The sequence below is a fragment of the Falco biarmicus genome, chromosome 6, assembly GCF_023638135.1.
Source record: "Falco biarmicus isolate bFalBia1 chromosome 6, bFalBia1.pri, whole genome shotgun sequence".
In the NCBI taxonomy this organism is placed as follows: Eukaryota; Metazoa; Chordata; class Aves; order Falconiformes; family Falconidae; genus Falco; species Falco biarmicus.
In genome coordinates, this window is record NC_079293.1 from 37099819 (window position 1) to 37114008 (window position 14190).

General features: G+C 43.0%; 2 protein-coding genes across 5 annotated transcripts; both read right to left on the bottom strand.

Annotated features, from left to right (window-relative positions):
- Window positions 1–512: 512 nt before the first annotated feature.
- SF3B6 (splicing factor 3b subunit 6) lies at window positions 513–5306 on the bottom strand. The gene is made up of 4 exons (XM_056343370.1): window positions 5159–5306; window positions 4724–4842; window positions 2178–2316; window positions 513–1668 (listed from the first exon to the last, which is right to left on the bottom strand). Exons 1-4 carry the CDS (start codon window positions 5186–5188, stop codon window positions 1579–1581), a joined length of 378 nt encoding a protein of 125 aa, XP_056199345.1. The 5' UTR covers window positions 5189–5306; the 3' UTR covers window positions 513–1578.
- Window positions 5307–5646: 340 nt separating this feature from the next.
- Window positions 5647–12020, bottom strand: TP53I3 (tumor protein p53 inducible protein 3). 4 transcript variants are annotated; one of them, XM_056343361.1, is made up of 7 exons: window positions 11924–12020; window positions 10673–10885; window positions 9940–10082; window positions 8999–9266; window positions 7604–7816; window positions 6800–6996; window positions 5647–6010 (listed from the first exon to the last, which is right to left on the bottom strand). In XM_056343361.1, the coding sequence occupies exons 3-7, from the start codon at window positions 10075–10077 to the stop codon at window positions 5822–5824; spliced, it is 1005 nt and encodes a 334-aa protein (XP_056199336.1). In that variant the 5' UTR covers window positions 10078–10082; window positions 10673–10885; window positions 11924–12020; the 3' UTR covers window positions 5647–5821. The 4 variants fall into 4 exon arrangements, with proteins under 4 accessions (XP_056199336.1, XP_056199334.1, XP_056199335.1 ...); XM_056343359.1 differs by having other exon boundaries at window positions 10686–10885; window positions 11924–12019; XM_056343360.1 differs by lacking the exon at window positions 11924–12020 and adding an exon at window positions 11704–11825 and having other exon boundaries at window positions 10686–10885.
- Window positions 12021–14190: the final 2170 nt, after the last annotated feature.

Below are 14190 nucleotides of genomic sequence, written 5' to 3' on the forward strand. Positions count from 1 at the left end.
TGTCACAAATACGTGACAAGTTATTTCCTTTCTAAAAGGAAAGGTTACATGCAGAGGCAGCACAGCTTAAGGCAAGCCTTGATGAAAAAAGCAGAACTGTGTAAACACACATTAATTTTTTTACTAAATGGACACCAAGAACAGCATGGTTCTTTAGGTGACAGATTTCAATGAAAATCAAAGGATAAGAAAGTGGAAACATTCCTTTTTAACAGTACGGTGCACTGAAAAAAAAATTAAACTACAAAACCTCAGGCAAAGTGTATTTGCATGTGCCCATGTTCTACACCAGCTAGAAGGCATCTGGTCAGGGAGTTAAACATCACACCCAAGCCAATAAATCCTCCCAAGGCAGGATACAATCAGCATTCACAGAACTTCCAGCTGGTTCAGAACAGAGGCAGAGGTTATTCTTCTCCACTTCCAAAATACACTGGTTATACATACTTTGTATCATGCTAGTTTTTGTTCATAGGATGAGTGTTGGGGGAAAAAAAAAAAGAATTTTTAAATCTGTTTTTCCTCCACCAGATGCTATATTTAAAAATGTATGTACATAAAATATATTACAGTTCAAACACAGAGTAGAAAACAATCACACTACAGGTATTTGAAATTACCACCTTCAGCTACTATCTCATTTTGGTCAAGTGTTCTCTACTTAACATTAAAAAGTGTTAAGTTTATTCCTGTTGCTGCTACTAACCTCAGTACAAACCTGGCACATGCAATAAACATCTCGTATACCATTAAGTCAGCCCTGCAGCAACCCACTCTTAGAACAATATTAGTTTACTGCAGCTTATCAGTTTTGTCTCAATCACTGGGAACAAGGTATTCTGCCTGAAGTCACCTAAGCAGCTGGGTTCTTTTAAAAGGGCATTTATTTTCTATAGTTTGTAAAAGAAACTTTGTTATAAATGTGGATTTGGGGTGCTTTGTTTCCAGTAAGAAGTAGTCTAATGATAATGTAATGGAGTTAGGCTCCATCAAACATTCCTGGAGGGAGAAAGGTGCAATAATTTGTGTACCATATATAAGTGTGATGAAGTATCAAACCACACTTTCTTTTTTAAAAAAAAAAAAAGTACAAAAATTCCTGTGGCAGGGAGACTAGTTGCAATACTCCATTTTCAGAAAGTAGCAAGTGAGGTTCACCTCCACGCAGACAGCTCAGAGAACCCCTGGAGCCAGATTCCCAGGCTGCTGTGCTTAAGATCTACCCTGGAGACCGGGCAGAACTTCAGGAGGTGTGAAACACTCAGCCTGCTCGGTCCCATCTTGAGAGGTCCTGCTAGAAACAGGACTGTGGTTATGCAGCATTTACCAGGTCACCCTTACAACATGGAGAAGTCATGTCCATTTAGGGGGATTTAATCTTAAAGCAGATCTTCCGATGTTTTACATTTAATTCTAACATGAAAACCTAAAGACTCAAATTACAGCTTATCAATTTTTTTTTAAAAAAGTTATACTTCATGGAGAATTCCCATGTTTAGTTCAAGAACTCAGTTGCAGGGTTTCAAAAGAGCTGAACTCAACGGCAGGGCTTGTAAAGAGTTTTCCCAAAAGATCAGTTTATTTTGGTGGGTCTGTATTAATTCCGTATTTTTCCTTGAGAAGCTTAAGCTGTTCCTCTTTCTTCTTTGTGTCCATCTTTTGGAATGCCTGTCATTGGGAAAATAAAAGATGTGAGAAGAAATAATGTAATAAAAAATATTTCATGACGTTATTTCCCAGTAACTGCAACCAGCATCACTACAAACTACATCAACATCACACAAAACAGCGTTGTTTTAATTCTTGACCTCCGACAATGCCACGGTACCCTGGATTCCATCAGCAACAGGTAGAACATCAAGAACAAGAGACTTTTTACCTGTAAACAAGATCACACAGCCTGTTGCAACTGTGCAGTTTTAAGGCCCCCACTTCCTCTTGCCCAAAGTCCCATCTCCAGAAACGTGTTTTTCACACCCTTGGTCCAAAGATATGGTTCTTTGCACACAAATCACCAAGTAAGGATGAAATCCTGATAAATTATCTAATCCATTCCCTCTACCAGTTTGGATTTATTTCTCAAAAATACCCAAGCAACTGTCTTTTCAAACTGGTTTTTTTCTTGTGCTCACTATGTTCACAGGTAACTTAAAAAAAAACACGCCACATGTACGTACCCTGTTTGCATTATAGTACAAAACGACAAGGTATCTGTTGCACACATTGAATCCCGACAGGTGGTCACAAGCGTTTTTGGCATCAAAGATGTCTTCATAGACCACATAGGCTGTTCCTCTAGTTTCAGGAGTGTTTCCACTGCAAAGCAAGATCAGTTTTAATATTAAACAAAACGAACAAGAAATAGTTCTATTAGTCTTCAGCAGTGACTAAGATCAGATTCAACTATTCAACAATTAGATGCAACTGCACTAGAAACCCATTTATTGTTATTTTTTTCCTAGACATTAAAATACATCCCTGCTTTCCACACCAATCTCCACTTACAGTTCAGTCTCAGAGATGACAGGAAAATGTGAGTGTCGTGTGCTATGTTATGCCTCTTAAGGAAAATTCACCTCTTCACAACAGATATCAGAAACTGTTCCTGTCAGGGGTTGTTATATTTCTTGAAATACTTTTTTATTACAGCAATTGGCTTGTTTTGTTTAATATTACAAGGCTGGGCTGTCAGTTAATGGCTGTCTGGATCAGATGTCTCCCTAGGACAGAACACAGCTCTTGGCACATCACAAAGTCAATTTAAGAGAGTCAAAACAGCCCCACAGGTGCAAGACCACTCGAGACGCAGAGCCATCACCTATCAGACCATCAATTCAATTTCCTTTGCCTGAGGGACAGGAACACATCTGGGCATGTAACGCTAACTAGCCCAGAGAGACTGCAGAGTTTACAGATCCAAAATATCTCAGCTAAAAGACAGTTATAGCAAACTTAGTAATCAGAAGAACTCTCTCTAAGGTGCTTGCTTCTTAGAAGAGGACTCCTGAGGACAAATGCTATCAAACTCGTCCACACCAGGCTGTGTATAAAAACAAAAAGGAGAATAGGATAAAAACTGCAAAGCACAAAAATCATTACAAATGGAGTTCCACGTTATGCCTTGTCTTACGACGACGTTAGGATTTCTGTGGAAAACAACACTGATCGGTAGTTCTGAACAATCCGTGGGGATGCTGCCTCAAGTTCCCTGTTGGACACATAAGCCAGCATGTCGCTGATGGAAAACTCCCCTTATATGTCTTAATACTTTTATGGCCCACTGCCATGCTGTTCCAACCTACATTTTTAGAAACCTTAAATATTAGGTGGAATCCTTCACTGATAAGCGTAAAGGAGAACTATTTAGCCAAGCAGTAAGTTTATTATGTCCCCTGTTCCTTTAGCCACATCTCATACAGCGAAGCGCAACAAAAGTGACTGGGGAAGGATCTCACGAGCTACACCTTCCAATGCAGCATCAGCAGCATGTGTCCCCATCCTTGTTTGTTCAACAAAGGCAATTCCGTAGATAAACCTCACTTTATTCTATACACTGAACAACCATTTTTAATCAGTATGGTCTGAAATGAGCCCTTTATTTGGGTAGCTAAGTTTGGTCTGTTTAACTGTTAACATATTGACATCTTACATACTCAAAGCAGTTAAACAAACTGTGGATTAATTACCAACCCCAGTCTCAGAGCATGGGGAAACGGTTACATAAATGTCAAGGATACATTCTGCTCTAATCCCATCAGCAACCTAATCAAGAACTCAGAGATGCTGCCGGTTATTTTGCCACCATCCAATACATCCAAAGCAATACAAAAACTCCCATATGAAATATAAACTATGCTTGCTTTCTGTTTGTACAACTATTGAAATGTGACCTACAATGTTTGAAGTATTAGACACCAAGTTTTGTTTCCTCCCTCTCCACGTCATAAATATTTTTCAGAGCAGAAAAAAAAATAATTCTTTAATATGAGTGTCAATACTCCAACCAGCCTTACTACAGTTCTCAAGAGGTCTTCCTAAATTCCTGCTTCAGCCAACTCTTTCCACTAGAAACCTAGTGGAACATAACACTAACCAGATAAAATTGTTGTTTAATTCGCAGCATTCAGCCAGTACTCAGGATAACAAGGAATATCAGGTCTCAGGTGTTCAATATTTGAACTAAGAACCTCGGATTTGCTGTAGACATGTATACATATCTCCGTGCATTTTGAAACAAATAGTCCACGGACTATGCTGCTCAGGGACAAGCTGTATCTGACACACAGGAAGCTGTTCCTGGTATTTGTTTCTAGTCGCCAGGTCCAGCAGTAACATCTCTACTTTCCCATTAGTTAGGTATGTAATACTCATTAAATATGGGAACTGGTTGTATTCAACTTTTGCCTTTCTTATTTTTGCCTTTAGCTAAGGCAAAAGGTTAGCTGTATTTAAAGATTTACTGAAGAGTGTGTCTCATTTTTACCAAGTTGTCTAAGTCCACATCAAATTTAAGCTTTTTCACCCTACCTACAGGCAATATTATTTTCTAACAGATTCACACATAAGAGAAATACCATCACATCCACCTCTGGCACACAGCGATACTGCTAAAGCACGCTTAACTTTTTCAGCTGTGAAATCGAGTTGCTACCTACTGCACTAAGAACACTGACGGTGAAGTACATAAATTTCTCAATTTTTCAAATAAAACTAGAATACTTACACTCTGATTTGTCGAATAGGTCCGTATTTCCCAAAAATATCATACATTTCCTCCGCTGTGATTTTATACGGCAGGTTCCGAATATAAAGGATCCGATTGACCTCCGGGGGCAGCCGGATCTGATGCAGAAACAACACACACAGCGTCAGGCCTACGGCGCTCGCTGCACACCCTAAACGCAGCAGCCGACGTGCTAAGCCTTGAGGCTAACATCACCACTGAGAGGGCCTCACCAGTGCTTTCTGAACCCTTCACAGCTACAAAGTTACCTCAGACCAGAGGCCTGGCCGGAGGGGCCGGGCTGCACCGGCCGGGGAGGGGGAAGGAGGCCCAGCCGGGCGGGAAGGCCTGCTGCCAGCCCCAGCCCGGGGAGCCGCTCCTCACCGCCCCGGCGGGCTGAGGCGGGCCAGGGAGGGCCCAGGGGAGCGCACTCACGTTAGCTCGCTTGGCCGCTTGCATCGCCATGGCGCCGAGCGGGGAGGGGGGGGGAGTGCCGCCTTGGAGAGAAACAGCGGCCGGGAAGGGGCCTGCCGGGCTGCGCGCCGCCGCTCGCCGCTGCCGCGGGGGACCCGGATGCTATCCCGGCATGCACCGCGCCGGGAGCGCCCGCCCGCCGCCAGGCCCCCGCCTCAGCCCGGGGTCGCCACGCCCCACGGCCGCAGGGCCGCCGCCGCTCCCCGCGGCAGAGAGGCGGTCCCGCCGCCGCCCCCCCGGCAGTGGGGGTCCCGCCGCCGCCGCCTCAGTGCCCGAGGAAGGGGCGCTGGGGGGGCGCAGGCGCCGCCATGTGAGGGCCGCTGTGAGGTGCGGGCCTGGCCCGCGGGCGGCGCCCAGCGCGGGGAGCAGCCGCCGGTGCCGGCAGTTTCTCCTGCGTGGGGGAGAGCTCGCCGGCGTTCTCTGACGCGATCAAGACATGATGCTAGAGCTGCACCGCGAACCGTTTTATTAAGCGCATCCTGTAAGGCGTTGCTTTAGCCCTCCTTTGTGGCATACTCCCACAAGAAATCATTCCAGACTGGGAAGCAGAAGTGGCAGATTCACTGCCTGTCAGACGCCCCTAATGATTCTGTCCCTGAAACCACTACAGCAGTAGGCCTTTCTTTAAGACGAAGCAGGCATTTTGATGACAATTTTACCAATATTCTTGTTTTCTTCCATGATCCTGTGTGCCTCTGCAATCTCGTGCAGAGGGCAAACGCTGTCGACAAATGGTTGGAGGTGAGGGGAGCTCCCTCCAGAAAAATATGGCAGCGCATCTTCTGTGAAGGCTTTCACCAGCCGTTCTTTATACTGAAGAAAAAAAGTATTTTGAAAGTTATTTGCAACCATTTCATTCACTGATGTTTCTCTAAGCACTGTGTAAAAAATGAGCACAGTTCTCAAGGAGGTTCTGACATGTTCATAGTGAGATGGACATGTAAACATCTGGCAGGTGTAAATTACAAACAAGAAGAAAGCTTTTAGTTTTATTATATTATAATTGAATTAAATTCTCCAAAACAAGGGGTATAAGCACAATGCAGAACCATTTAAACTCAAACTGATAAAAGCTCTTGAGAACATTATGTATTAAACCATGGACAGAATCTATCCTAGGGCTCTGCACTGCTGTCTTTTACTGTAATAACCTGAGAATTTTTCACATAAAGTGATTTGCCTGGGTAATTTCTGGGCATCCAAATGGCCTTGGTTTCTCCTTTAAAAAATGATCTAATAGACCTTTTTCTTTCCCACCCCCCAGACTAAATCATTGCTTCATCACTTGTGTTTTGTTTCTTCTTAGGCCAAGTCTTTAAGCACTCATGAAGTATGTTAAGAAGTCCTCGGTATCATTCCTCTGATTCTATAGTTGTAAAAGGGAGGCATTTAATAAAAATAGAAAAGGGAAATTATAACTTAATTTTGCAATGTTTTCCAAAGTATGCAGTAACAATTCAAGGTGGTGTTTTAGTAATAATAAGTTAGGTTCTGCTTTAACACTATATCAAAAGAAAGTAACACTGTATCTGTATCAAAAGAAAGTTCACCATCATCAATCTTAAGATCAAACTGTATACATTGTTGATAGCCATTACTTGCCTCCTTGTCTCGTGATCGTAATAGACTTGTACGGATGCTTGCTCTTCTGGAAAGCAGCCTTGCAAGCAAATCTCCATGTACTTCACCCCCACTCAGTAGTCCATAAACAATCCACCGGCCATCAGTACTCAGACAGTTGAGATTCTTCTCCCAGTATGAGCCACCAACACAGTCTAAAATAATATCTACCCCAGAACCTAAAGCAGAAACAGAAAAGATTTCAGCAATGTAGTTGAGCTGCATTAAAGGTAGGATAATTTCAGACAAAATTAAAACCTTGTTCTTTATAGGTACAGAATCAATTCTGCAATTCTTATTTAAATCTTTCTACTGAAATCAGGAATTGGCATGATTATTTGTAAAGAATTCTCGAATCAGGCATGAAAAAAGAATCATTGTAGATATCCACATGCAGACTCCTCTGTAAACCATCCCAAACGCTTAGAAAAGCTAAATTTTTCTACCAGTAAGAGAATTAAGTTTTGGTCCTGTATTCAAACACTTACAAAGACAAGCGCGAGGATTTGGTCCCACAGTTCCTTGTGGAGGCAACAATAACAGGCAAGAATATTTATGCCCCAAATGAACACAAAGACAAAGAGTCTGTGCAGAAAACAGCACAACTAAACCAAGGAAAGGTATATTCTTCAGCTGAACAGGATGTTGGGTTGTGTTAACAGGGTCGTTACTGTCTGCTCCTTCACCGACTAAGGTGACAGTTGAAACTGAGTGTATGTGTGTGTATGTTAGGAGATGCCCACTCCTCCCCAGCTGTAACAGTGTCTTTTGTGTAGAGGTTCTTACCTTGAGTGAACGCTAAGACCTTTTCACTAAAATCTTCATTCTTGTAGTTGAACCCTGCAGCTGCTCCGGCCTTTGCTGTTGCCTTCAGTTTCTCTTGAGTTCCTGCTGTCACGATGGGAATAGCTTTTGCCAGTCTTACCAGCTGGATGGCTGCCATACCAACTCCACTAGCTCCGGCATGGATCAACACTCTCTCGTCCTTCTGTACTTTACCTGAAGGAGGACATAAGGGCAGTGGTTACCTTTTTGGCATCACCTCTGGTTTAAAACATGATCAGGGTGGAAAATACCAAAGAGGAAGCTGAAAGAGATGCCCTTGAGTGGGCTTTGTTTACATCTTCATACCCTTCATAAAAGAAAGAAATTCAGAACTGTGTGCAACAGGACTCCTTCTACCATCTTCAGTGGAATGGCTTTAACTTGGCCGTGTCCTGGTCTGGGCATCTGTGACCAAGCTGGTTAGGCGAGTGCAGTCAGCCTTTTTATACCGGGACTGTCCACTGCTACCAACAGAAAATGCACTTGGAGGATGTTAATACTGAGAAATCAGGCACTCAACAACACTCAGACTCAACCCAGAAGCACTCGGTAATGTTAAGGACCAGTTCTACCGATCATTTCACCATCTACCAGTTGCTTTAATGCATTTGTTTGTGTTCCACTGATTGATGGAAGTGAGGCACCAAGCAGTCCCGGAGACCTTGATCAAAGATCCAAGGGAAGCGAGTCTGCATTTTGGGTAGTGAGGGAAGCTACTTGTTTGTAACTCCTGTCCTTTGGTGGAGTTGTAGATACTACTGCTGAAGAGGGTAGAAGGATAGTTGTCAACTGAGGGAAATCCCGGAAAGCGCTTCTGTTAGTGCCTCATGAGCACATTTTCAAAATGAAGAGCGTGAGCTTACAATTGTTTTGAATCATCTCAGAGGGGATTTAACCTACAGTTAATGTCTCTGTGAAACAAGGTACAAGAAAATGTTGTTTACTGTAGGGCCACAGGCAATTAGTGAGAATATGATCATGCTTGCAGAAAAGTCAAATCTTTAGAAGTGGTATATGCATTTTCAGTTTAGAGAATGCATAAATTATTTCAGGGTTTGAGTTTAATGGGAATTGCCATGCGAGCTGAGAAATACAGATTAAAACAAAACTGACCATCTTTCTATATCCTTCCTTGTAAATATGCAGTCATCAGAATAAGTTGTGACTGAGGAGATGTGGTCGTTATTTCAGGATATGGAGTCTGGCATACCAGATTCTGATTCATGTGAATACAGCGACAGAGAAAACATTCTTTAAAGGCAAAGAGCATTCAGATGGAGGCAACAAAGAGGGGATTTCATAACAGAAAGGAGGACGAGCTGTTTTGCTGGATAGATTTGTGAATACGCCTCTCACCTACAAAATGCAGCAGCTGAAAGGCGGTTAACCAGGCTTCGGGAATGGCTGCAGCCTGAATAAAAGACATATCATTGGGAATCGGCATCAGGTAGCCTTCGGGTACTGTAACGTATTCTGCCTGGCCACCTCCAGAGAGCAGAGCCATCACTGCATCGCCAACCTTCCACCGGCCCTTGCAGCCAGGTCCAAGCCCAGCCACACTCCCAGCTGCTTCTAAGCCTAAAATATCACTTGCTCCTTTGGGGGGCGGATACTTCCCTCTCCTCTAAAACAAAAGAAAAGAGAGGGCAAGGAAGGAAAAGCCACACATCAATGACTGTAATGATCTGCAATATTTGATTCACATGCCTCCCAACTAAATTCCTACTTATTTAATCTTGATTTTGCAATGTGCAAATGTTCAAGTAATTTGAGGATCTTCCATCCTCTGGCAACACCTCTGTTTCCTTAAGTATGTTTTTTATTTAAAACTGTGTGCAAATTCAATTTGTTGTGAGTCCCCTTTGTCCAGACCAATCCATGGTGGGGAGGTATTATGGTCTCCAGTTGCAGAGCATGGCTTTCAGCTCAAATTAAAGCAGCTCAGACTTAAAAATCTGAATGTGATTTTTCCCCACTGGAATTGAGCCAGTGGAGCATTTCATGTTGACCTCAAATGTCCAGAGAATGGGCTAAGCATCTAGAAAGACCTGAGCTTTGGTTTTACATCTTGAAAGGCAACAGCCTTTCCATGCCACCCCAGCATTTCAGCGACCCAGGTAAAAACATTTATCTGCTGAATCAATAGACATTTCTTCTTTCAGCCCTATGAACTCTCCCATCCAAGTGCTCACCAGATCCAGTCTCTTTTAACTTTTCAAATTTGTCAAGACTTCTGATAGGGACTTGAAAAATCGGTGTCATTTTTAGGTGCATAAATCTCCTTAACATACACATACCTGGAGTAAATCAGCCCTATTCAGAGCACTGGCAGAGACCTTCACAAGAACTTCTCCTTCTCCTGGATGTGGTTTCATCACTTGTTTCACATAGAGATTTTCTGGGCCTCCTGGGCAATCAAAATAGGCTGCCAACATTTTATCTGTAAAAAAAACCCCAAAACAACAACAAAACAACCCCAGCATGAATGGAGGCACACTTATGTGCAGCTGGAACATCTCAGTAATCAGTAACCACTCCACTCTGCAGACAACGCAAACTGTGAAGCAGTTCTAAGGAGGGCTGCCAGAGATAGCTGAGGGCTTAGCCTGCAGTGAAAAACATTATAATTGGGACACAATATACTGTTGCAAAAGCCATTTGACAAACCATGAAGATCCCCTTGCATCAACTCATAGGCTTTAACCCTGCACAGAGCCGTGTGTGGATCCAACAGTGCTGGCCACCCACCCACCTTCACTGTAAAATGTAACACACAAATAAAACCAACATCCTTTGCTCTCGACTTCCTGCATGATTAGGGCCCAGTGCTCAGCCGACTAAAGGACACAGGTCCTTAAAATGGTAGACACAAATGGCATTTTAAAACCCTCAGCAGAAAGAGCCTTCCTTTATCTGAGACATCTAAAACCATCTAAGTGCTGCTTTCAGCCCATAGACTTGAAGATCCGTAATGGCACAATGGTGATCTAGCGCAAATGAAAGACAACAAATGGTTTTAAAAGTTCCTACTTATTTCCCTTGCCTCAGCAGGTGATTGCTGTGTGCCTGCTTTGCTCCGGTGGAGGGTCCCACTGCTGCAGGAGTCTCTGAGGTAACTCCTCAGACACTGTTCCTGGGTTCCTGCTTTTGGCACCGCTAGTTGTTGAGATGGGCTGGGATATCAAGCCTCCTCCCACCCGGCAAAATCAAATCTGGAGCAGTCTTCCCTCTTCCCCCTGCGTGCTGGGTGGAAGGAGAGGAGAAGAGAATCACAACAGGAACCGCCGTGTTACTTCCAGAGAGCTGGTACTGTACGGAATACAGTATAGGGCTGCCACCCAAAGGCATGTGCAGGGTGGGCTGCAAGCCAGAGCCTCTCTTCAACTAAACAGCATTGTGGGATAGACCACCAGGCCCTCTGTAAAAATCACTTGCATTATGCTATCTGCACAGGAAAAGCTAAGTGCATGCTTAATTATTTGTGGTAAGACTGCACGTGTGGAAGGATAAACACCCTGAAACCCCAGGAATGTAAAACCCCACGGGGTGGTGCTCTATGGCTATTTTATGGTGAATAAACATCCAATGATTCCTACAAAATGTAACCTAAAGGCTTTTCTTTCTGAGGCTGGCTGGCTGTTTTCAGCTGAACTGTTTAATCCAGTTACACAAAATTTGTATTAGCACAGAAATCTAGTGGGAAGCCCACCAGATTCCACCTCATAACAGCTGCTTCTGCTCTCTTAACTGTGTCCAAATTCAGTCAATTAAAATTAAAATGCGGAAGAAGCTTTGGTCCCACTCGCAACACAGTTCACTGAACTGCATTTTTATAAAGGCTTGTCTTTGTTGCTAGAAGCAGACCCACAAAAATATTTTTAAAAGAAATACATTGTGGATCCGAATACGTACATCGCTCTCAAACGCACAGAAAAACACAGGAATTAAAAACCAAGTTTCCAACCAACTGCAACAACTCCAGACTGTCCGACCTGCCAGCAATGGCCCCAAACAGCAATTTAAAGATGCTATGTGGCTCCAGAGCACAATTTGTGACTCACCTTTTTCCTGAAAGAAGGAAGGACGTTCTCCTACACCAAACCCAGCGTCTCCCCCAGAACAGAGTCTGATCCCTGTTCCTCCTCTCCCAGTTCCTCCTCTCCCAGCTCTGCCCTTGCAGTCAGCTATTCCCCAGCAAGTCAGGGGGTGGAACAGAGCGAGGTTGGGTTTTACTTTGGTGGGACAGACTTGAGCAGAATCAGAAATATTAGTACATCTCACCATTATTTCTACCCACCGATATGATTTATTCCACGGAGTGAGGCAGGAACCTGCTTTCCCCTTTGGCACTGAGGCGGAGATCTGCTGCTCCCCCCCGGCACACAGGGAGGTTTGGCCTAACGCCTGTGCTGTGCCCATTTGCTGCGCGTGCGTGTATTTGTATGTTCTCGGGCACAGCACTGAACTGCTGTTCTGATTTCTGAACTCTTGAGTAGTGCAGACCCAATTAACTTAAATTGCATTAAGGGCACGTGAGCTGTGACAGCCCTGGTGCTGTATATCCGCCTGAGGAGGCTTTATTGTGCTCTCTTCCGTAAGACGGCAGCGTGCAGCGTTCAGTTTCCTGGTTCGTCAACGCCGTGCGTTACTACCTGGTGTTCTAGCTGCCCGATCGCATCTCTTTGTTCAGCTTTGCTGTGTCCCCCAGAAGGAGAAGGATCAGATCATGCCTTTCTCTGTGCCCTAGTCACCAAGGCTTGAGTATTGGAGTTGTCAGGGAATAAAACAGACAGTTCAGAGTATTTAAAAACGATAAATCATATGTCTGCCCATGTGTGGGATTCGTTGTGGATTGTTTTCCTATCAATTTTGAGATTTTTGGATTCAGGCTTTTGAACTCTTTGAAACTAATCTAGAATCAAATATAGCTAAAAATTATTTTGTTCTCACATGACTCAAAGAGCTAATAATTTGTTTCTGCAGATGAAAAGATCATGGAGCCTGGTCTTCTTGGGACTGCTCTTGTTTGATGCCCTGTAGTACTCACGGTCTGATTCAGGCCTGGTAGTCACACAGTCCCTCCTGCCCAGCCCTCACAGAACTGTGCAATCCTCTAGAGTTTAAAATAACTGTTTGTAGCAGTCAATGAAAATACAAACTGACATATTAAAAATATTTTTTATTTGTAGCATTCAAAGATACTGAACAATCTGAAAATCTGTTAATGTAATGATTTCCTTTGTCCTTTGGGTCTGTGATGCTACGCATAGTTGTAACACTATTAGAGAAACTGCTTTGCTTAGTGAGATTAGTGATATTCTTATTTGGAAACAGGATAAAAGACAACATTAGAGAGATTAAGCAGAGCATCTTAAACCAAATCTTGATGGTATCACTTTCAGTTCAGTTAAGAAACCTAGATGATAGATGCGTAGGGTAGTCTCTCTGGGCAGCGAGCCCTCAAGCGTTCTTGAAAAAACAGAAGGAAACTCAGCAGTTGGAATGTTGCAAAGCAGCAGTTTCTTGCTTAGATTGGACAATGCTTCAGACTTGCATACTTTATTTCCTTGTGAGCAGTCCTTCTGAGGTAGATGAAGTTCAAGTTTTCTGCTGATTCAGCTACTTGTCTCTAAAGTAGTCCGCTATAGTAGCACAAGGAAGTACATTTGGAAAATCTAAAAAATCAACCATGATAAAAATCATATACAGAACTGCTATAATGGAGATGCTTTTTTTCAAGTTCAACTCCACCTCTGACTGCACTGTACTCAAAAGAAGACAGCAGTATTTCTAGCTGAACATTTAAAAATACTAATATTAATATTCATGAGGTATTATCTGTTCTAAAGCATAAACACTGAGCACTTTAAATAATTTTCAGAAATCTCTTGTAACATGCAAAGAAAACTACTTTGTTTTCTTTTTGTAAAGAAATCATCGAGAACAGCAAGAATAAAGTCCAGAGAATACATGTTGTCAAAACTGCTGCACATCTGGCCCTGGAAACACTTAGACCTTAGACTTTACTCAGGAACTGTGGCCAACTATGGACAATGTGACTATTTGCAAAACAAAATAACTTGTGTGGAAATTGTTACAGGATTTTGCAAGTGTTGGCATTGTTTTGCCATCTTCCAACTTTACACTTTCTGCCTTCCTCCTGTGGCAGCAGGGCAGTTAGTATCGACTATGACATGGCTCCTGAATTCATTACTGAGCCAGCCGGCCAGACATGGGGCTAAATGACACAATGACACCTTGTGGATCTACTTCAGCCCCATTGGTAGTACAACAGAAAAACAGTAGGATAGAGCTAGTATACATTTATTGCACTGGCTTTGGTAATGGCTTGTTATGATAAGTAATACTTTAAAAGCCACAGCTGGTTTTGTGCATCACGTGTACTTCGTATAGTTGAAAATGTTCAGAACGTCATGATTTTAGTACTAGTTTTTGTCCTAATCCTGTTGGCACGTTGAAATTGACATACAGTTGAGGTAGTTTTGCTTGCTTTTCTCTGTCAGAAAACCCCAAACCCAAAAACGCTT